Source organism: Cyanistes caeruleus, chromosome 8 (assembly GCF_971803275.1).
Source record: "Cyanistes caeruleus chromosome 8, bCyaCae1.hap1.1, whole genome shotgun sequence".
In the NCBI taxonomy this organism is placed as follows: domain Eukaryota; kingdom Metazoa; phylum Chordata; class Aves; order Passeriformes; family Paridae; genus Cyanistes; species Cyanistes caeruleus.
In genome coordinates this window covers 20,314,505-20,337,667 of record NC_141708.1, presented here as the reverse complement: position 1 = coordinate 20,337,667, position 23,163 = coordinate 20,314,505, and the positions used below count along the sequence as shown (strand labels likewise).

The following is a 23,163-nucleotide window of genomic DNA, read 5'->3' as shown; positions in this document are numbered from 1 at the left end:
GCAGGAGTACCTTTAAATACTTTTCAAACAAATAATTGTATTTTTCCTGTGAGGAACTTCCAAAATCATGAGCCAAGTTAATTGAAAAACTGCACAGTATAAAAGATGAATGAATGCACCATGGCATACAAGATAAATGTTTTATTTGAGATTTAAAATTCTATGAAACTTTTGAGAGTACAAGTACATGATAAGTGAGGATGAAATAAATAGTACCTTCAGTGGGGTTGTTTGGTTTCAAGGTTTGCAGGACCATTATTCCTTGCTTCTAGAATGCTGGCTAATATAGCAGGTGCCTTGCATTCAAAGAAACTTGGGGATAATTTTGCTAATTTGCAAATTAGCAAAATTAGCTAATTTGCACATTGCTGGATCTGAGCTTTTTTGCTTGAGGTGAATAGGGTAACTTGTGGTTTTTGTCAGCTTTTGATTGTGGCTTTCTGATTCCAGTAGATGTGGCTGTCTATTTGCTCTTATCTTAGTATTTTCAAGGTTGCTGGTCCACAGACCATCTGTGATGCCTTTATGCTATTTCTTTTCAAATCTGTTCTGCCAATGCAGAAGAATAATTGGATATATTCTGTCCTCAGAGCAGTTATGGGTGCTGCATCTTTTACTTCTGTAGAGATGTTGGCACAGGTGTGAAAACTCCAGGGACAAACAGAAATATGTAAGTAGGTGTTAGGCTTTGTGATTCTCCTGAGGCATTGCATTTATAAAACTAAAGGACCACAAAAGGTGACTAAACAGCAGAAAAACCACAGACCATTTTCATATCATGGTGATAAACCTGCTGAGAAATTGAAGAAATTTGGCCTTCCTTTTCACAGAACATCATGCTTGTATTGCTACACTATGCACTTGGTGGAGACAAGCATTATATATATTGTTTCATTTATACCTATCATCAAAACAGCAAATTCCTTGCAAACAGAATGTCTGTAGTATCTTAGTAACCTTAGTAATGTGAGGTGAGACTTTATCTGTGAAATCAAAAACATTCGTGAAATAGAAAATGCAGTCTGGGATATTGAGCGGATTTTAATGGCCAAAATTAAATTAATGAAACATACCAGGGGCTCCTGATGATAGAGGAGAAATGGCTAATTTTCTTTCACTGTGAAAAAGAGAAAAAGAATAATTTAAGTTTTACAGTCATAAGAACAAAAACAATTTTGCATGTGAAGGTAGAATACCTTGCATGGTTGATCCCTGATGCTTTTTCTTACATTAGTCTAGGGGCTTTGATCTCGTCTTGTTTCATGAGCTTGTTCCAACAGTGTGTCTCCTGATACAAGCCAGATTTAACTGAGGTTATTACAATGGGCATATATATCAGTGTGGTTTAAATTTACAGTATCTACTGTAAGATTTTATTAGCTACTATTGTATTTAGTTACTAAGCAATGTGAGATCTGCTCTGGGTCTGGAAGTAGCGTGTTTGTATTAGTTACCATATTGCACCTCTCAGCAGGGTTTATTATATTGGGTGAAGTGCAACATTAGTGTAGTTTTTCTCCTTTGAACTTCTTACTACATCCTGGGAATTTATCCCTTCAGATTGGTGCTAACCTTTGAATCTCTACAGAATGCTTTATTGTAAGGTATTGATGTACCCAGAGGCTTGTAGAAAGTCAGTGTAGAACTGGGCTTAGAGGTTTTGCTTTTTATATTTCTTATTAGTACTGCAGTAGAAAGGAAAGGTGTTTTTTTCCTCTTTGTAAATGTATATTCAATTAGTAATAAAAAGCCATCAAAATATTTTCATTAACGAGTCCCAAAAGTTACTCACTGTTTTCTTCCTCAGCACTACTGTTTACATTTTTTGATCAATATATTAAAATTTTTATAAATACAAAAAAAACATCATCTGTATGTATTTTTAAAGGGAAATTGATTAATTTTGACTAGTAAACAATGGTTTGTTTCAGAAAATCTTGTCTGTGGTTGTAAATCATGATGTGTTACATTTGTTATTAACATCTATACTTTTACTAATAAGATATAATCTGTTATTTTGTACTGCAGTGTGTATTACTTTAGAGATTCATCTGTAGATACTTCGTTATTGTTTATCTTGGCTGGGAATGGAAGAAGAGAATCCTTTAGTGCCCAACACCATGTTATTTCCTTAGGGTAATTCCTCTTAATTACCATTCTGTTACAGTCCCGAGAGCACAGGTTGTGCACAAAGACTTTGAAACATGGATTATATTTGTGTCTTGGAACACATCATGCTGCAATTCTTTTTCCTTAGGCTATAACATTCTATGACTACTTCATCAAAGGTTTAATTAAACCCATTAGTTTGCAGAAATTGTCTACATGTTTCAAAAATCATCCTCCTTTACCTATTAAAAGCAGTTACAATATATTTCAAAGGTGTGCACTCTAATACAGTTAACAGTGTTAACTTTTGCTAGAACAAAAAGTATAAAATGGAAAGAAACAGTTTTTCTAAAAAGTATTACTTTTTATTTACTTATCTTTAGCCATATTTTATTCTGCCTTCTCTGAAAATTATTCTTAAGAAATCATTCTTGGGCAATGGGAAAATGCACGTATTGTGTGAAAAGGATTTTGTTAAACTCTGAGGAACTAGTCTCAAGACTCCATTTTTTCATGAAGCAAATGCAACTTAAGAGATGCTTAATTATTTCTCATACCACAGTTGGGGGTTTTGGGCATTATGGATAACAAACCCTGGATAGAGAGGTTTAAATCTGAGTCTTTGTAAGTATATTAATTCAAATAATTTGAGACAGATCTTGACACCGGAGTAAAACAGCTGATTTTTTAGCCTCCCAGAGAATATAATTTGATAGACAAACTTAAGGCTTTATTTTGTTAGTAGACATAAGAACTTTATTAAGAGAAGAAAATTTCATATACCATGGACTTAAAACCCCTGAAATACCTGAACTGCCACAAGGAAGTGGTCTTGAATTCTGCAGCCACTGGTAGTTCTAGTAAGGTAATAATGATTTGCACTTAAGAGAATGAAGAACAGCACCTCAACAGACCATTCTCTGCCACACCCTGCATCTACCCAAAAAAATCTCCAAAAAGAACAAAACAGTCATCTTTCACCTAAGTAGGTGTGCATAATACTAGGATTAATGAAGCACAGTTCTTACAAAACAGTGTTTTGGAGGTGACTGACTTTGGTTCTGGGAAGGTGTGTGAGATCTTTAATGCTCTGAAGGAATTCAAGCAGGAGAAGTCATTGTGAGTTGTCTGGTCTCTCCTATAAAGATGAGCTCAACTTTGAATTGCTGAAGGCATTTGTGGGCCCACAAATAATGTATTAAAAAAAGTGGGGCAAGAAAGAGCCTAAAACTAATTCACATACAAATTGATATAAACTTCCAAATAATGTAAAAATTAATATTAAGAGAGTCTGAAGGTTGGAAAGTTAAGTTCAGAAAAGCAGTGAATATTAGAATTGATGCTTGCATGGACATAATTAAGTGCTTTTAAAAATTAGATAAATTTATTTTGTCAGAATACTTAATTCCTATTTTCGGAGCCAGATTTTTGTTTTTAAATAATTGTGCATGGAACAGAAGTGATTGCCTTTTGATATCTTATATAAGTTAAGTTTAGTAACATTTGGACTAAATGGAATTTTAACATTCCTGCGTGAAACTTGAATTGCTGATAGAGGAGGCTGAAGGAAAGGCATATCATTTCCCTTTTGTTAAGCAAGTACTTTATGTCCACAAAAAAGTGGTGAATTCATTCTACACTATGTAGAGGCACATTTTGCAGCTTCTTCCTACCTAGAAACTTCTAAAAGGAATAGCAGACCTATCTCTAGTTTATTTTCTAAAATAATTTAATCTCAGTGAACAATATGTATGATTTATACATCAGGTGTTTTATTGATAGATGTTTACTACTTCATAAAACAGAATGATAGCAATGTGTAATCTAGAAATCTATTTAAATGAAGTCAGGGAATGTTTCAGTATCTAAGCATTGATTTTTGGAATGTAAAGTTTAACTTCAGAGGGTAAGAAAATAAATATGAATAGTCTGTCTACAAGTCTATTCATGCTACTGGTTCTTATCGTCAAATAGATGTGCTCCTCCCATTTTTCTGTTTTAGCATTCAGTATTAAAATGGTGAGAAACACAATGTTTTTGCTTCTGTTTAGGTCATTCTTTCAACAGTAGTATTCTTGAGGAGAGAACAGGGTCAGATGAGTTTTATTTCCTGTATCATCCTGAGTGCCATGACATTGCTTAGTGGCAATTTTGAAGTATCCTCTTTTTTCATGGCTCACATCTGTACTTCACTTGTGCAGTAACTGAACCGCTACAGACTGCCAAATGTGCTGTCTGGGCAGTTACTGAGCCTGCCTTGGCCCCAACCACTTCTTACTGACTCCTTTTATTTCTAGTCTTTCGAATAGTATTGAATCCTTTTCTTGCTAGCTTGCCATTTGTTTTGTTGGGTTTTTTTTGTTTGGTTGAGGTTTTTTGGTGGCTTTTTTGGTCTGAGATAATTTAAAATGTTTTTCAAAGTCTGAGTGGCTATTAAATGGATAATCCTGCATCACCAGCACTTCATGAGTCCTTCAGAGAATGGTGGTATATTGCAGAAAGATTATTTCCCTTTGCAAAGTCAGTTTTGACTCTTCCAGGTATTGTACATATTACTATGCCTTCTACCTCTGTTTTATTATGTCTACAACCTTGCATAGTATAGATATTTATTTTTTTTAATTCTTAAACAGATAGCACTATTCTGTCCAGATTTTAACAACATCATAAAATTGCTTGGTGAAACAACAAGTTTGCTAGTTGGGATAGCAGCTATTCCATAATAGATCCCCATTCCTAGATGAATTCTATTTTTCACATAGCAGTGTCATGACTACTGTTTCTTCTTTTTCAATTTTAGCTGTCCCTTTTCCACCAACGCATCGCTTGACATCTGAAGAAGTGTTTGACACAGATGGAAGACCAAGGGTTGACATTTTGAAGAACCACTTGATAAAGGAAGGTCGAGTGGATGAAGAAATTGCACTTAGAATCATCAATGAGGGTGCTGCAATATTACGGAGGGAAAAAACTATGATAGAAGTTGAAGCTCCAATCACAGGTAATATTTCTAGGTAATTTCATACATAATTAAATTTGAAAAAGCCAGATTTTTTCAGTAGTAGAATTTGTCTTAAAATTACTAGACCAAAATTTCTCTGTTAGTCCTACTGAATTATCCCTCACAACTGCATTTGCTTAACAGTCTGCAGATTGTTTTGCAAAATGAAGGCATGAAACCAATTGAAAAAGCTAGTAGGAATGGTATTAAAGTCGGGAAAAAAAGAAGGAAGTAGTTAAATGCAGTTGAAATGTGGATTTCTAATTCCTTCAATATTAAAAAGGCATCTACCTGAACTCAGGATAATTTTGAAACCTAAATATGTGAAGAGAAGCTAATTATTGTGGTTTGAAACACATCCTGTGAGCTGGGATTCTTAGTGAAGAATACACCTTTATATTGGTCTGTAAGTGAGACTGGTGTCTGCATGTAAAACCACCTTCTTGTGAGAGCAGTGGTACTGATAAACATTGTTTTAGCATCTTTGACACTAGGGCCAGAGCTCCTGGGATACAAAACTGACTTTCAGGGTTTTCTTGAGTATTTTCATAGTTTGAACAGTTCTGTTTCTGTTTTACCTGGTGAAAGTTGGAATTGGTGTCCTTTAATACTTTTATTTGTAAACAATATAGACTTATAGAAAGTAGCTATGTTGCATGTCTGTTATTTATAATAATGAAAGTATATTTGTTTTTTATGTTCAAATCAGATTTTCTTTAATCTGAACATGTTTTTCTTCTAAATGGACTTAAAAAATGAGTGTCTGAAAGCTTCTTTTAGGGCATCAACTTGTTATTTGTTAGTATTGGGTAAATGAGAACTTTACATCGATGCATCACTATTATTGTTGACATATTAAAAAAAAAAAGAAAAATATTGAAATGGTGGAAACTACAAAGTGGCTGACTGTCCTCTGGCTCAGAGTCCTTTAAAGTTCCAGATAAAATCAAAATTAAAATTTGTTTAGTTTTTTTTGTATTTCTATATATACAGGTAATTGTTATATTGGCAACTTAAAAAGGAGGGAAGTTTTTTCAGTGTTTGAGTAGAAATCTTAAAGAGAGAGACATAAAAGAGTGCACATTCTGTTTAATCTCATTTTATAGGTTGTGATAACAAAGGGTCTTCTCTAAGGGAATAGCAACCAAAAATGTGGTATGCCATATCCAATATTTCTTTCCAAAATTAGGACAACTTTTTTCCCCAAAGATTTTACTGATAAACTCTAAGAAGTCAGAAGATGCTATTTGTCAGTTGATTGGTGACATTTTGCATCAATGAAAGGCATAGTCTCTCCAATTCCTTAATTGTTACCAGTGACACCTTATGCACTTGTGAAGTGAGAAGGTGGCTCCTGACTTCCATTGAACTGGGAACTCCTGTGGGAAAGAGGAGATAAGAGCAGTTGTCCCTTCCACATATTTTTTAATTACTTTTTTAAAGTTGTAAGGTGACCTGGTTTTTCTGTGTCCTCCCTAAAGACTTCCCATCTGCTGCTATCTTTGGCACTTCTGCCTTTGATTGCTGACCACTGGTCTTGTCCCTTTTCATATTTTAAAAACACAGGAAAAATCCACTGTTGAAATAATGAACATGGTTATTTGAAGGAGAAAAGTAACCGAGCAAGGAGAAGATATGATTTTATTAAAAAGTATGTTAGTCTGACTCAGAAACAAAAGTACACTCCCTGCTTTTTTCAAGTTCACATGGACTCAGCAAATTGTTGTGAAGCAGCAAGCATTTTCAAATACACATACCAAGGAGAATTTGCCAAGATGCTTAAGGAGTTGGTGAGGACATTAAAGAGGTGCTGACAGCTTTCAAGACCTCAGTGCTCAGTGCATTAAATGTGTTGGAAAAATATCCTTCAATCTCCTGGATTCAGGGCTATCATCAGTACTGTCACAGGTAGTGGAGTCAACACCTTAATGAAAAGCTAAGGGGGAACTTTGAAAAATTTCTATTATTCCTACTTTATACCTGCCTTTCTTCTTACTTACAAGTACTTTGTGTCTGTTAACTATAACTTGGTAACTTTTCCATTAGATATTCTAAAAATTAATTTGAATAAAATGTTTGCTTGCAGTGTGTGGTGATATTCATGGCCAGTTCTTTGATCTAATGAAGCTGTTTGAAGTGGGAGGATCACCTGCTAACACAAGATACCTCTTCCTCGGTGACTATGTAGACAGAGGTTATTTTAGTATAGAGGTAAATGAATATATTAATCTGTTCTGTCCTAATTTTTTTATAAGCACACTTTCACTTAGGTTTTCAAATGAAATTTCAGGTCAGCTTTAACATTTGAATGTGTTCTTCGTTGCTGTGCCTTCTATGATAAAGGCCTGTTTACAGGAGGATGTTAGCCAGTCATTTAGACTGTCCTGTTGAAATGCCAGACTTCCTCATTTTGTCTCCTCTTTCTTTAGCTAGTTTTCTAAAAGTTGAATTCTGTTACATATACATACTACTGCTTGTCTGGTGATGTGTTTGTATGTTTATGGAGAACAGGTTAGTCATGACTGCAAGGTCTTTTAATTATTTGTGATATTATTATCTGTTTAATATTTTATCTGTTTATTTTTATAAAAGAAATTTTATTTAGATAATCAGATGGGTTTTAATAATTATTAATAATTTTCTCTACAACCATTGTTAGAGCAAATACAGATATTCCCTAAGGATGACCTGTGTTTCTGTCTTTAATTTTTCAATTACTTTGAATTCAAATAGTTTTTTAATTTTCAGCATGTTTCTTAAATGTGCTACATTTCAAAGATAGTCACTTATTCACATCGATTAGTTTCAGAGCATGGTTTTTAAGTTAAGTGTTCTTCTGGAACCAGCCTGGGAAGTGCCTCAGCTTGGAATCTCTTCATAAATTCCAAATCTAATGAATGGCATACCATTTGAAATAATGTCTTACAAGTCACAATGTATGTTCTTTCATTTCTGTATTAAAGTGTTGCAGTTCTAACAGTGTGTGGGTGTGTGCTGTGAAAGGCATGCACAGTGCATTTTGGGGATGTTAGAAATGGTAGACAAACAGGAGATGCAGCAAGAGCGATTGCCTCCAAGTCATCTTTAAGGAAAAATTTCAATAGACATTCCCTATTTATTAATTTGGTCTTCTTTGCCTGTTTGTGATGATTACAAATAATGTAATTGTCCTTGAAAAAGGCATTTACATATCAATTCTATATGTTAATATGTCAAAACCTGGTATGAAAGCTTTTCAACTGTTACACTTAAAAAAACTTCTGAACAAAAATTGGTTTTGCATATTTTCACTAAGGAGATAAAAATTCAGTAATTAGTTTAGCTAAACTTCACATTAAAAGTTTTTGATGTGTTTCTCAATGTTTGCAGTGTTTTTTTTTTAAATGTCCATTTGTTTTCTTTCTTCCTTTCATGTACTCTGCTTTTCTATGCAAAATAACTTTGAGGAATGGTAGCTTCAGGGTACCGGTATTGATTAAGAGCAGCGATAATAACAGCTTGCATGTGACTTCAATGAACTCCAAAACTTGTGGGATTTTGAGATTTCTGTGCTCAGTTAAAAATACAATAATTAGATTTGAAATTTATGAAGTAGATTCTGGGCATTCAGAACTGCTGGATAGTAAAAGATTCTAAACTGAAAAAATTGTACATGTTCTTAGCTCTTTTTGAGGGTTTGCTGCTGATGTTGCAGTAATAATGATAGATGGAAAATTACTGTAATTCTTTGACTTTGCTGCTTGTACACTGAAAAAGCAATTAGCTTCCCCAGTGTTTGGGAAAGGATAATTTACTCTGTCCGTTTGTAGTTTAAAAATTGTATCCAAATGATGTATCTAACCTTAAGGGAAATTACTTTGTCAGGGCTTTTTTTCCCAGTCTCTGTTAATAAATGTCTGCTTTTCTTCTTATGCCAGTGTTTAGAATCATAAATTATACCAGATTTTAGGCAGAAACACACAGAGTATTTGTCTAGATTAAAGAATTTTACAGTTTAATTCTGCTGTTTATTTTATTATTGAATATCCAGCAAACACAAATATTTTTTTCAGCATTGTGTGTGGCTATTATTAGGAAAAGTAATAAGCAATTTGCATAACTCATGTCCAGAACTGGACTTGGGGAATGCTATTTTAAAATGGCACGTTAGGCAGTACCTGCTTTTTGAAACTGTTAACATCCTTACTCAGTGTTTCTTAGTAATAATTTTTAAAGTTCACATAGACTAGTGTATTTTACTGGTTGTCCTGTTTTCTCAACAGTGTGTGCTCTACTTATGGGTCCTGAAAATTCTTTACCCAAGCACATTGTTTCTTTTGAGAGGCAACCATGAATGCAGACACCTAACAGAGTATTTTACCTTTAAGCAAGAATGTAAGTACTGTCTAAGAAAGTAAAATTAGTTATTTCCAACCTGCTGATCTATAGTCTGTCATTGTTCTTTAAAGGTGTTTGTCTATTAGTTTAATTGAGGCCTTACAAACATCTGGAGGCCCTATTAACTTCTGTAGAATTGCTTGCAATTCTACAATGTGGCCTTGGAGTGCAAGAGGAGAGCTGGCTGTAAATATATATTGAAATATATATTGAGGAGTAAATTTTGATGTAACAGCCTTGATTTTCAAGTCCTAGAGAGGACAATAGTTTTGCTGTAGTCAGGAGTGCAAAGTAACTTGCAGAGCAGCGTTATGAAGCAAGGAAAAAGTCCCTATTGAGGAGTAATTTTTCTGTTTGGAGGATAGATTTCAGCTATACTAGTAAGATAACTCCTTGGTGGTGTAAGCTACTTCTCCATTTGAAGACTGGTATAGGTATTGATCCTGTGATAACTGGATCATTTGGCCTGCTAAAGCCTTCTTTGATGTAGATAAAAATGATGTAATCTATAATCAGTTCCTAGTTTTTCACTGTAAATTCACAAATTTCTTAGTAGTATTTTATACTGAAGTATGCTAGTTGTATAAAATATTAAATAATTCTGAGATTTTTTTTAAACAAAAATAGTTTCTTCACACTTGAGCTAACAGAAGAAGTGAAAACAGTTTATAGTTCTGGAAGAAAATAGGTCTTAGAAACATGCTTGCTGTTGAGGTGTTTGGAAAACCTCATTTAAACCCCAAAATACTCATTGTTTTGGTTTTTTTTAAGCATTCACTTTGATATATATTCTTATAACCATGATCCACTAGATTACTTCATATATTACAGATTTTTTAATGATTTCTATTTTCTTTCTTGCAGGTAAAATAAAGTACTCTGAAAGAGTCTATGATGCTTGTATGGAAGCTTTTGATTGTCTCCCTCTTGCTGCTCTCTTAAATCAACAATTTCTTTGTGTTCATGGTGGACTTTCACCAGAAATTAATACACTAGATGACATTAGGAGAGTGAGTATTTCATGTATTTGAAAATAAGCAGAAGTAGAGATATTTATATGATGCTATACAAAGTCATCTTTATGAAGTTGTCAGTACATTTTCTGTTCTTGTCTCTTGTTGAAGTGTAAATCAGGAACTGAAATGTAGGCTAAGCAGTATCATAATTAAAATCTCATGGATTAGCTAGTGCATTTTCCATTCATAGGCTTCATTGGCATAGCTGGGACTGTTACAAAACACACACAAGAAAGAGCCCTCAAAATCCCCACATAGTGTTTTGAGACAGGTGGTACATGTGAGGAGTTTCAAATCCAATCAAAATAATACATTGTATTTCTTTCTAGATAAGAGCTAGTGTTCTCATGGCTTCCAGGAGAAAACTTGTTGAAATTAATTGTAGTTTTAAAATTGTTTACTGTATCTAACTTTATTTCAGTTATTCTCAAATTTCTTTGAAAATTTTTTACTGTCTTAAATATGTGGGTTTTAGTTTTGACAAAGTGAGATATTGCAATATTTAACAGAAATTCAGATTGCTATTTAAAATGGCAAATTTAGTAGGTATTTGAGTTGCAGCTGAGGAGCACTTCTCACTGTATTCAATGTGCTAGGTCTATTAATAATAAGAATTTAAAAGTTTTTTTTTAAATCATACAATAGAAACCTTAAATAGTGGTGTACAATTTAAAGGGCAGAAGACTGTGATAACATGAGGTATCTGTTTCTAATAACGTGGTTTCTACTTGCATGGATGACTCGTCAGGTGGAGATTGTATCAGATAGGAATTTTCAAAGGCCATTGCTTTCCTTTTTGCATACTTCTTTAGACTTCTTGAAGTTAACTTAGCTGACATCTGCTGCACTTGGAAATCAAAACCATTCCTGTTATGATTAGGCACAGCTAAAATATAGATGATTTCATCTTAAAATATATGTTGGTGGTTCTAAGAAAGCTTTGGGATTATAGGTAAGGATGGAAGAAAGAACGTGGTTTATCCACACACGGAAGAAGATACATGGGGACCTGCTTGTAAAAAGATGTCAATGTCACAGAGAAAGTAAAAGCATGCTTCTAGATTGCTTTTATAGTATATAAAAGTATGTATTGCAGCCTATTTTGTCCTTTTATCTTCGTTAATTACATTTCTCATGTTCTTAGAATTTTCACCTTTATTTGTGTTTCATTTTTCTTTTTTACCTCTCCTTTAATTCATAGGCAGTGTAGTTGAATCTCAAATTTTAATTCACTGTATTTATTCACTAGGGATATTTTGACCATTTCAGAGCCTCAAATGTCAGTTTATTTCACTTACAGATATTACACTGCCAAGCAGAGTGATATAAGAGGAGAAGAAAATGGTAGAAACAGAGAGGAAGTATATTTACAAGATCAGTGTAAGTGGGAAAATGTACTGAGGCACATTGCATTGTCAAAGCAAATACTAACGTTACAGAAATCCAAATGCATTGTGCAGAGAAAGGGAAGTAAGAAAGCTAAGAAACTAAACAGTGCCATTCTCACAAAGCCTTAAAGCTTTTCACTATACAGATGAAAAAAAAGCATTGGCCAAAGCTTTTTGGAAAGTAATGTAAAGAAAACATATTCTGGAAAAACACTTTGGAAAACCACTGTCATAACAGGATTGTGATTCATTTTTCTGTTAGTCTCAGTCTTGCAGTTAATCAGGTTTCAAAGTGTCAAGTAAATTTAACTGAAAGGCAATCTCTTGTCCTGGCCTGTACTTTCAGATGTGCTTTTGTAATGTTACAGGCTACATTAGGGTGAAATGTTTATATGCATATATGAAAATCTGCATTGTATTTTGTTCTGATGAAAAACACATTTATAAATGTAAGGCAGTGTTAATAGAACTGTTCCTTGGGCCTTTTCTGTTTTTAAAGAACCATCTGATAACCTGAAAAAGGCGCTAGTCGTGGATTGGCAACAGCTTCTATAGCTGCATTAGAGTCTGACACACACTGATATTTTAAATGTATTCAAATTAAATGAGTGATGTGAAAGGTTTATTTTATATCTAGGGAAAAATCATATACTTGGCGTACAAGTGTGGTGTGTGAAATTACTTCTGTAAGCAATCAAGACAATTGTATAATATTCCAGGCCTTCTGGTTTATTAGCAGAAGTTCTTATTAAGGAGAGGTCTTTGCTGCAAGGACATAATTATCTGGCATAAAAGGGAAATCACAGCTCTATAAATAGTGCAGGAATCACCTAAGAAAAAAAAAGAACAATTCTGTGCAAGGTGCAATTTCTTCTGGATGAAGTCTTTCATCAGTATTGACATGCAGGAATGTGATTAAACGATACAATTTAAATTATTATTTATGCTGTCATAAATTTACTTCCAGAAGAGGACAGCTATCATTCTAGGCATGACAGTGAATCCTAACTGGAAAGGTTGTTCTAGGTACTTCATATTTCTGCCAAAATGGAAGTTTGTGAAACTTGCAGTAGTCTGATTTTGATTTTACTAATAACAGTTCCACAAATGTTCTGATTGTCTTGGTAAAGAGTGTCTCTTTCAGACACATGTCCATCAACTTAGAGATGATGTTTAGTTGACTTCATTTACACTGCCAAGACTTCTCCTGAAACAAAATGCCAAGAATTGTGATTTTTAAACCTAGCATTTTAGAAAGAAGGAAGTATATGGGTAAGATTATGGGGACACTAAAAAAGAGACAAAGAATTTTTTTCCTCATTTACAACAGGTGGTCCCTCTTTTGTTTAGCTTTTGGTGATACTAAGACTTGGTCACCAAATTGCCTTGAAGTATATGGCAGCAGAACTGGCAATCTGTCTTTGTAATACCTTGCTTCTTTTCTGTGGCCTGCTGAAATTTCCTTTTCAGTAATAAGTAAGATAACTGCCACTCTTCACTGGCCTTCGTGTTGTTCTTTAGGCTTTATTAGGTGATAGTTCTCAAGAAAATTAGGACAGATTAATTAAAACTGGTGTCTGTGTGTGAAACTTCTGTGAAGGTCTTTTGCCTCTAAAGTAAAATTGTTTTAATTTGCTGTACCTTAATCTGTCTCTCAGGTTTTGGTACTTCTGAATTGGAACATCCATGTGGAGGTATAATGCATGTCACTTTAGCTGTCCTGACTGCATAGTACCTAGAAAATAATTTAGATTTAAATGTTTTACAAAAAACATATTTTAAATATATATTTATATATTAAAAATTTTATTAATGTGTTTTAAAAATATACTACCTAGTTTTGTTTCAACAGGAGACATACTGATTTTTACTCTTGAAAATTGTCTTTCTCGGTTACCTTAAATCGTATTTAGAAAAACGTTGAGCCGGTTCGTATTGAGATTCTGTTTCGCTATAGTCAAAGCACATTCAGAAATAGTTAAATCAGTAACAAGTATTTTGAATTTACTCATGTCCTTTAACTTTCTTGCTGTGCCAATAATGGATAAACCCTTAAATTGATAGTTCTGATTTGATATATGTAGTTTGGGTTGAGTAGCTTGAAGTGACATTTCCTTAAATTTTGAGATATCTTGAGAACCGTGCCAGTTAGTAGACTGTCTAGTGAAGAAGAAACTGATTTGGTGTATATGTAAGTGTATGTAGTGTATGTATAAGTGTATGTAAGTATATTTATTTTTTACAAACTGATCTTACTTCAGGAAATAGCTGCATTATTGTTTTAGTGCTATGAAAAATTAGTTTGGGAGAGAGGTGTGTTTATTGCAGGCAGCCAAAACTTATATTTATAATGTCTCTATTTGGCTAAAGTCATAAGGAAAATCCTTGAATAGTAAAGAAAATTTTTAGAAATGTTTTCTAGACTTTCAGCCTTCTGTATTACAGGAAACATCAATCAGCAAACAGTTGAAACTTCCTTGTCTGAATGCCTCAGTTAGCTTCTGGACCCAAATTTATTGCTGGAGGTTTAAAAACTTGATGGTTTAATCTACAGAAATTCAGGTACTTACAGAAGTTGATGGACTGACTTCTTCAATCTGGAAGAAATACTCCATACCAGGTTTATCATCCAGTGTGGGAAATGTTAAACCACAGGATTTTTAATATTGAATAAATTCCAACAACAACTTCAGTTAATACCTGCCTTACCATTATCTGGCAGGAATCTGTAAAGATCTGGACCTCTCCACTTATGTTACAGGTGGCAGCCTCGGGAGCTCTGATTTTCCAGGGCATGAGAGAGCTTGGCACTACTGCTGGTTCCATATTTGAATGGATTCCTATGGAGCGTTAGACTCAAATTCACCAGGTGCTCACCAAACCTCCCTTCAAGCCTGTCATGAAGAGTTAAGTGTTCTCTAGTACCATCAAAGTCATCTTCTTTGGTATGGGAAGTGAAGTGAGATAAATGCACTGTCCATCAAAGAACCGTTCCTACATTTCTTGGATAAAATCATCTTGTGAACAAACTCCAGCTACATAAAGACCAAATAAACTTTACATTGAACCTGGGATATCTACTTTCATTTCTGGGACATAAGAGATTGATTGCCTGTAACTTACTTAAGCAGGGTATTTTCCTTTTACGTTAACAAATGCGCTTAACTCCTTAACTTCTGCACTTTTGACTGTGGTTACTAGGAAAGTTGCAGGCTGCTAAAATAGGTGTTTCAAGTGAAAATCGGTAAAGAAGCAACAAGATAGAAAATGCAGACATCTCCCAAAATTCTTATGGCCCATTACATCAGGGATAGAGCTGAAAAATAAAGCTTGTATGGAAAAAATCTTAGACAGCTGGGCCAGTCGCATCTTCATTACATTGTTAAATGATCCATTATGGAGATGGGTGTTTCAGGGTGGTTTTTTTTTTCTTTTGTTGGTTTGGATTTTTAGGGTTGTTTCATAATATATATTTAGTCTCTTCTAGTTGGTGCTAATTATTCATGCTTTTCTTTTATAATTCCTGTTTTCTGTACTGTTTCTCTTTTCTAATTCCTAGTAGTGTCTCCAGATTGGTAGATGTGGCATGTGCATGAAAAAGGACCATTTTGTTCCTTGTTTGTATCTTGACCTTGTATTACACATATCCATCAGTCTGGAAGTTATCTCCCTTCTTTTTACAACTAATAAATCTTATTGCTCTTAACAGGTTTGGTTCTTTTGGCATGCCTGTGCCTTATTTCATGAGGAGGAGAGGAAAAACTATACAGAAACTACTTCTCTTTGATATGGTTGGGATTTATTCTAAAAGTTCTTGGTATTGATGGATATGTAGGTTAACAAATGTGTAAAACCTAATAATTTAATATTTAAAGAATATTTGTGCTGTTGCCTTTTCTTTCAAAACAGTTAGATAGATTCAAAGAGCCTCCAGCATTTGGACCAATGTGTGACTTATTGTGGTCGGATCCTTCAGAAGATTTTGGAAATGAAAATTCACCAGAGCATTTCAGTCATAATACAGTCAGAGGATGCTCATACTTTTATAGGTGAGAGTATGCTATGATCTCGTTGGGTGTTTTAGTACTGACTCCTGAATATTTTAAGAGAACATATTTTACTCATAATTGTTTTCATTTCACAGCTATCCAGCAGTTTGTGAATTTTTGCAAAATAATAATTTGTTGTCAATCATTAGAGCACATGAAGCACAAGATGCAGGGTGAGTACTTTGTATCTTTCAAGGAAATAGTCATAATGTGAAATAAAAATTAATTGTTTATTTTCTGTAAGATGTAATATAATATGTTTGGTTTTGCAGTTACAGAATGTACAGGAAAAGTCAAACTACAGGGTTCCCATCTTTAATAACAATTTTTTCAGCGCCTAATTACCTGGATGTCTACAATAATAAAGGTAAGAACTTGTTATTAATAATCGTATGTTATAATAAAATAAAATTGTCTAACTAGATCATCTAATATCAACAGCTTTTTTGCCAGTTAAGAAACTAAAGGACAAAAAAGTCTATTAATGAAAGTTATAAAGAAGAACCATAAATGGCAACTTCCTGTAAGAGGAGTACCTTGAAGTATAAGTGTGGTCAGAGGTTTCCATTGTGAAAGTTGTTGCTATTTAGTATTTGTGATTAAATCTACTGATATTGTCCAGTCAGGCAAGGTTTCCCTGTGCTATGAGTTTTCACTCCTCTGATTGTCTTTAGTGGGCAAGGAAGGTGGTTTGCATTGTGTATTGTGGCATCTGAGTGTCCTAATTGTGATTATTATGCCTATAATGGCCACATATGGGAAACCAAGAAAGAGCAAGTATTGATCACCATTGGAAATATTAAAGAAGGGGGTATAAAACAAGAAATCAATTTTTTTCCATCCTCTGCTGAGGTAGGGTTGAACAGGAGAAGCATGTTTAATAGTGTGGAGGAAGATTTACAAGTCAGAATTACAGAGAAGACCTTAGCTGTGAATTAGTATTATTCATAGATGAGAATTAAATTAAAGGAAATAAGAGATAAAGCCTGCTGAAATTCAAGTATGATGTTAAAGGAAGGCATTTCAAATATGTGATGAATGAATGATCTCCAAATTTTCAAGTAGTGTTCCTTTGAAACCAACACCTTTTTTCTATTAAATGCATCTTCTTCCACCCACCCATAAAGAACCACCCCCAGCCCATGCCACTTGTGTAGGTGAATAACTGTACACAGGAAAAGATGAGCTGTTGTTACTTCCACTGATTGCGAAGTAAGGAGGAAGTAAAAATATCTTCAACTGGCTTTTAAAATTTTTTTACTATCTCTATGGATACTGTGTTCATAGAACCCTTTTTCACATGAGCTATTCCCAGTCTGATGAAAGTATATGTATAGAAAAATGTAGTCAACTGCTTGTTTAGCTTTAGAATGCTTCTGTTTTTCTGGCTTTTTTCTTTATGTTTTCTCTTTTCATCTTCTAGATGTCTATGGTTTTGCTCCAGGCTTATAGCATGGGAAGACACTTAGGAAGAATAAAACCTGAGTTTGCATATTCTGAATATACTTCTGTTCTGAGTTAGCTTTGTTAAAGTTACTGAAATTATATCTTTTCAGGACTTGTAAAAATCTTTGTTGATTGTAGACCTAAAATAGGATATTACAGACCTATATTGACCTGTATCCAGTACCTTAAAGTGAAACATACACAGTAAAAATCCAAAAGTGCTCCATTAGTTACCTGTCTGTAAATACTGTAAAAGAAAGAGACTGGAATACCTCTGGGATTATTTAGTCTACAGTATAAATAGACCTAAGCCATGCCTTTGACTTTACATTTGTGGTGCTCACAAGTTTTAAACATTCTTTTCGAAATGTCTGAATTTCATTTTAGCTGCTGTATTAAAATATGAAAACAATGTGATGAATATTCGTCAGTTCAATTGTTCTCCTCATCCTTACTGGCTACCAAATTTTATGGATGTTTTCACATGGTCTTTGCCATTTGTTGGAGAAAAAGGTTAGTAGATGTTATGCATCAACTAATATCCTTATTCCTCCCAGATTGATATTGGGGAGACTTTTGTTTTTTAAAATATATTTACCAATGAAAGGTGGATTGCATTCTTTTTGTGTTGTTTTCCTGTTTAAGTCAAGGCAGTTAGAACTGCATCTAATATAGCTAAGATGTTAACAGGAATTATCATTTCCATTGAGGGTGTACATCTGCATTGTTAAGTAGTATCTTTGAACTGCATTTGAAATTAATATTTAAATTGTTCATATTCTACAAAATGCTATGTTATATACATTATTAATCCTGTGTAGTTTAGGTGTAAATTTATATTGAGATATTTGTGTAAAATGTTAACTTTCCTATATGGATATAACAGATTGACCTTCACTAAAGATGAGTTTTTCAGTCATAATTTTTCTTGTAAAAAAGATAATTTAGCACAGATCCTCCTTTTTTTTTTTTTTTTTCTTTTCCCTCTAGAGATGATAACTCTGAATCTAGGACACTGGGGCCCCAAGTAGTCCTCAGTTGACAAGCAACGAGGTTAGAGGCTATTTGGGTCTGTTTAAAATCTTTCCATGACAGAAACTGCTCTTTTCATAAAAAGGGATCTGGAGAGCTCTTTACATTGCTTTGAAAATTTCTTTCTAATTTAGTTTAAATTTAATTCAAATAAAATAAATTTAAATAAATTTAAATAAATTTTAGGTTTCTTGCAGTTATATTTTAAGGACATAAGCAAATCTAGAATCCTAGGTTTTTATGTTGTCTTTAGTAAGCAGTTTAATGCAAATAGTTTGGACACTTCTTACTGTGGTTAACTCAGTCAACAAATTTTTTTATGTTTAAATGAAGGGACTTGACATTTGAAAGATTTTGTTTGTATATCTTGCCTGATGATGCAGTAGATACTGTTTTCAATAGCAAAGGGTTGATACTGTGTATTTTGCTTTTGTAGTGTTGCTGGTAATGACATCCAGCAGCTTATTTAACAGTGTTTGAGTGTTTCATTGCCCTGCTCAGTGCTTCAGACTGCTAGAGTCATGGCCCTTGTAGATAGCCTTGTCTTTGGACAAATGCATGCTTCCACTTTTGGTGAAGGATTTGGTGTCAATATTGTCTGATCTGCATTTATCAGATCAAAATCATAATAATTTGGTTGAGTTTTTCTTTTACAATAGAGAGTAACTTTGTCCCCAAGAATGAAGAATACAACCATAGCAGATAACATAGGGGTTGTATGATTTAGTCATTAAATAATGTAGGCAGCAGTTTTCAGGGTTTTTAACCAATTGTCTTTTGTGTAGGTTTCTGAATACTCTTATGTAGAGGAAGGTTTGAATATTTTAAGAAAGAATCTGATATATGTCTGAAAGATTGAGGGGCAAAACAAGAATATTCCTGGCAAAAAATAATAAACAAACTCATCTCAAAAGGCTTTTATCCACTATGTTGATATATTTAAGGGGAGTTTGAAAAAACAAACTCCCCATATTTATGTTCTAATACTTTTCTGCTTGAGTACTTCTGCTACATGCCTGCAGGTGTCAGAAGTAGAATAGCTTTTTCAATTCAAGCCTGAATTTGAGCAGTCAAAATTTTTCACATTTAAGTACAGTTTGCATAAAAACTAGTTCAAATACTTCACTTTAAAGTAAAATGACTAATTTACAAAGAAAGTCTTCTTACCTAAAAGAGTTCCTTGTAAGAGAGGAGTGTTCTTCATGTTGTTTGTTTAGTGTTTAGTGGTATAACTTATAGCTGTTTGTTTTTCTGAGCTTTTTAAATTCTGTGACATCTCACATCAAGAAAATCACTTATTTTGAAATGAGGTCACTGAGCAATGGCTGTGGTGTGAGCAGTTCATTCACTAGAGTTGCTTGTGACTAGCTATATCTTGTGAGCATGGAAATATTTTAAATTCTACACAGAATGAATTAAGGTTTATTTTTTTCCTATACAGTAACAGAAATGTTGGTGAATGTTTTGAGCATTTGCTCTGATGATGAGCTGATGACAGAGGGAGAAGATCAATTTGACGGTAGGGTTTACTTTAAGATATGTAAATTTTCTTAATGGTAATAACTTGTAAACAACAGTTAACTTAGATTGGTGTAATATTGCCTGGGTTTTGAACAAAACTGCCTTCAAATTTTTCTGTAGAAAACAATGTTTTGGTGGGGCAGAAAAGGGAATTGCATTTGTGTTTGTGATGAAGAAGACGTAATAGTAACCTTTACAAATCCTCATATGTGATTTTTATTTAAAACAAGCTTTTTACATGTACTCATATCTGATTTCAATATAAAACAAACTTCTAGTGGGAAATTCTCCAAATATCTTGGCACTTAAAATTTGAAACATACTAATTTATTTTGCTACTGTTTAGAATAAATGTGTTATAGTACACTAAATTTCTTAATTATTACCCTTCAGTAACAGTTGATGCAGGAGAACATTAGATACAATATTTTTTATGGCAAAACATTATAAAGCCTGAAATGCAAGTTTAAGTCTGCATTTGAGTTTAAAGGACTTGTATAGGTACATTGTATTACATGTGTTCATGTAATGAATTATAACATCTTGTCTCTTAAACTGTGATACAGTAGATTGTTAAGAGAGGTTTGTAGCATGATGATTAGGAAGCAACATTGACGTGAAGACCTAGCATATCACACTTTGTTTTGTTGGGCTTTCTACAGAAGTGCTTCATGTCACACCTAAACATTTCTCAGACTTGCTTCATTTCATCCAATAACAACTGGTCTGGTGAATTGTTGTTAATAGGAGAGGAGGACAAAACTTTCAGCAGCCTTTAAGGAACATGAAAGGATCATTTATAAAGACATTAGGGACACATCCCCTTTCTTAGCATTTGATAACTACTGTGTTCAAACTGTGTTGTGCTAAGCAGCTGTGTGTTTTCCATTGGAGTGCATTGGCTCTGAGCCGCTTCAACTTTGCTGCTATTTAGATGATTGCCAGAAATGTGAAAACGTGGAAGAGGTCTCAAAAGTGATCCTGCCAACAGTCAATTCCTGGTTTTTATTCAAGTAACTCTACTAAACTGAACATAAAGCACTTGCACCAAGCAGGGTTAGCTGGTATTCTGAGGCGTTAGGATTTATGTTTTCCAGAGTAGTTGCAGTTGTCAGTTGATTGCATATGCCCTGTCTGTAGTTTCCTAATTTGAATTATTTTATTCTTCTGTCTTCTTTAAAAATTTCTTTGCTTAATGCATCTCTTATGCCACCTAGGTACTGTCTATGCTTTATCTTTCTATGTGGTTGGATTTTTTTTTTTTAACTGTTGACTTTCAAGCTTTCACTTGTTATTTGTCAAATTTTAAATATTCTCAACAGTTCCACTTCTTGTTTGATGAATGCATTTTCAAGTGTTGCAATTTTCCATTTTTTTTTTTCACATTTCTTCTCCATTCCTTCTTTATTACCACTGCCAAGTTAAATATCTTTTTTTTGTTTTTTTGTCTCACTCACCTTTTTCTCCATCGTTCACTTCCTTTTTTTCTGGACTCTCCATCTGAAGAGCGACTCATATATGGCAATAAAAAAGGTACAGACCAGACAGAGTAGGAATGTTTTGAAATATGACTTCACAGAACCTGACAGCATAAAGTATTAATGAGAAAATACCTTTTTATTGAGAGTTATTATGTAGTATTTTGTTATTATTAACCATTTTAATAGGAATTTTATAAAGACTTGTGTATTTTGTTATCAGAAGTCATACTTCAAGACATCTGTCTTTCTGTGCATGAATTTTTTTCCTCCTTTCTTCATTCCTTTTTTTGTAGAACTTCATTCTTTTACCTACTTCTAAAATTTTATCTTTGGTCCTGCATGTGTAGGGAGCTTTCAGTTGTCTGTCTTGCTCTTTAATACTTTCCTCATGGGCTGTTTTTTTAAGGTGGTGCATGGAATGTGTTTATAAAATGTTCCAAAATCTGGTTTGTGTAGTACATTTTGTCTTCTTAACTGAGATGTCAAAAAAGTACTTTTTGATTCTCTGTGCTATTTTGAAGATGGCCAGATGTAAATTGTAAAAAGAAGCCTACTTACTAACTTAAATTCATGGTCCATCACTTGTTTTTCAGAAATCACAGGGTAGATAGTTCTGTACAGAGAAATTCTTCTGGCTACTACTTGCCTAATAATGATTTTTCTCCCTGTATAAATTTGTTGGTTCCAGAGAATATTTCTAATACTTATGCATTAGATTATTACTAATGCATTGGATTATAGATATATTTCCAGAAGTTATGTTTGGGGCATAATATGTCAGCGTTTCAGAATTTGTTTCTTGTGCAGGCATTGGGAATGGGAAATTTGGAACTGGGGAAGTTCTTTGTTATATCTCCTATAACTTTGGGTGTAATCAAGACATTCTTCTGTAAGCAGATGTCATTCTCTTAAGTAACCAGGATTCAATGGCCCCATTAGTGCAGTGCTGCAGCCTGGAGTAATGAATTTGGCTTTTTTGCCTTGGCTGTGTTGCTTCTGGAAGGCCAGGACAATGAGAAATCATCTTTAAAAAGAAAAATCCCAACAAGCAAACAAAATCCCCTCAAACATTCCAAACACCCCAAAGCAACTTCTCTCATTTTAAAGCACAGAGATTAGCACTGCCTGAAGTTTTTCCAGTTGGCACATTACAGCTTGGCGTCAGTGAAGCCTGCAAACTGGTGTGAGTAGAAGGAAAATTGAGGAACTTAGAGAAATATTTTATTTCCTCCTTAGCCCTGATCTTTTCAAACTCTAAAAGACTCTCCTTCTCATTCCAGATTCTCAAGTGGCTACTCAGTTGTGTTCAAAAGGGGAAAGCAAAAATTTCTAGAACTTTAAAAATTAAAAGTAAAGATTTCAAGGAAATTGTTTTCAGTAAAAATTGAATGTTTCATACTATCCTACTCCAAGTTTTTCTTGTTTTGTCACTTTTGCCACCTGTTTTGTCACTTTTTTAGTTTGCTGTCTGTTAAAATTGTAACTTTGTATAAAAAAAAACTTTACTCAGCAGTCCCTGGCTTTTTCATTTTGTTTATATGAACTGGCAGGTATGTGTCATACCCCAAGATTCTGCCATTGTGTTCTTACCAAGGTTGTCTCTTGCCTGTGTTTTTAATTTGTCATTACACCTTTTCTGTCTTGTGTGGTGTTGTTGTTGTTGTTTGCCCCTACGTGCTTTATCTTCTGTGTTTTATTTGATTTGGTGTTCAGGGTGGAAAGTCTCCTCACTCTTGTGCCACA

At 33.9% G+C, this 23,163-nt stretch overlaps 1 protein-coding gene across 6 annotated transcripts in view; it reads left to right on the top strand.

Moving 5' to 3' along the window:
• The window catches only part of PPP3CB (protein phosphatase 3 catalytic subunit beta), a 47,027-nt gene that overhangs the window by 5,969 nt on the left and 17,895 nt on the right, over positions 1-23,163 (top strand). For all 6 annotated transcript variants that reach the window (XR_015290198.1, XR_015290197.1, XM_086901103.1 and 3 more), the window contains exons 2-10: positions 4,910-5,110; positions 7,197-7,321; positions 9,373-9,484; positions 10,352-10,497; positions 15,801-15,940; positions 16,036-16,113; positions 16,213-16,307; positions 17,774-17,899; positions 19,860-19,937. Coding sequence is in view for 4 of the 6 variants with exons in the window: in XM_086901103.1 (XP_086757229.1) it covers positions 4,910-5,110; positions 7,197-7,321; positions 9,373-9,484; positions 10,352-10,497; positions 15,801-15,940; positions 16,036-16,113; positions 16,213-16,307; positions 17,774-17,899; positions 19,860-19,937 (1,101 nt within the window). In the remaining 2 variants the exon portion in view is untranslated. The remainder of the gene's footprint in view (positions 1-4,909; positions 5,111-7,196; positions 7,322-9,372; positions 9,485-10,351; positions 10,498-15,800; positions 15,941-16,035; positions 16,114-16,212; positions 16,308-17,773; positions 17,900-19,859; positions 19,938-23,163) is intronic.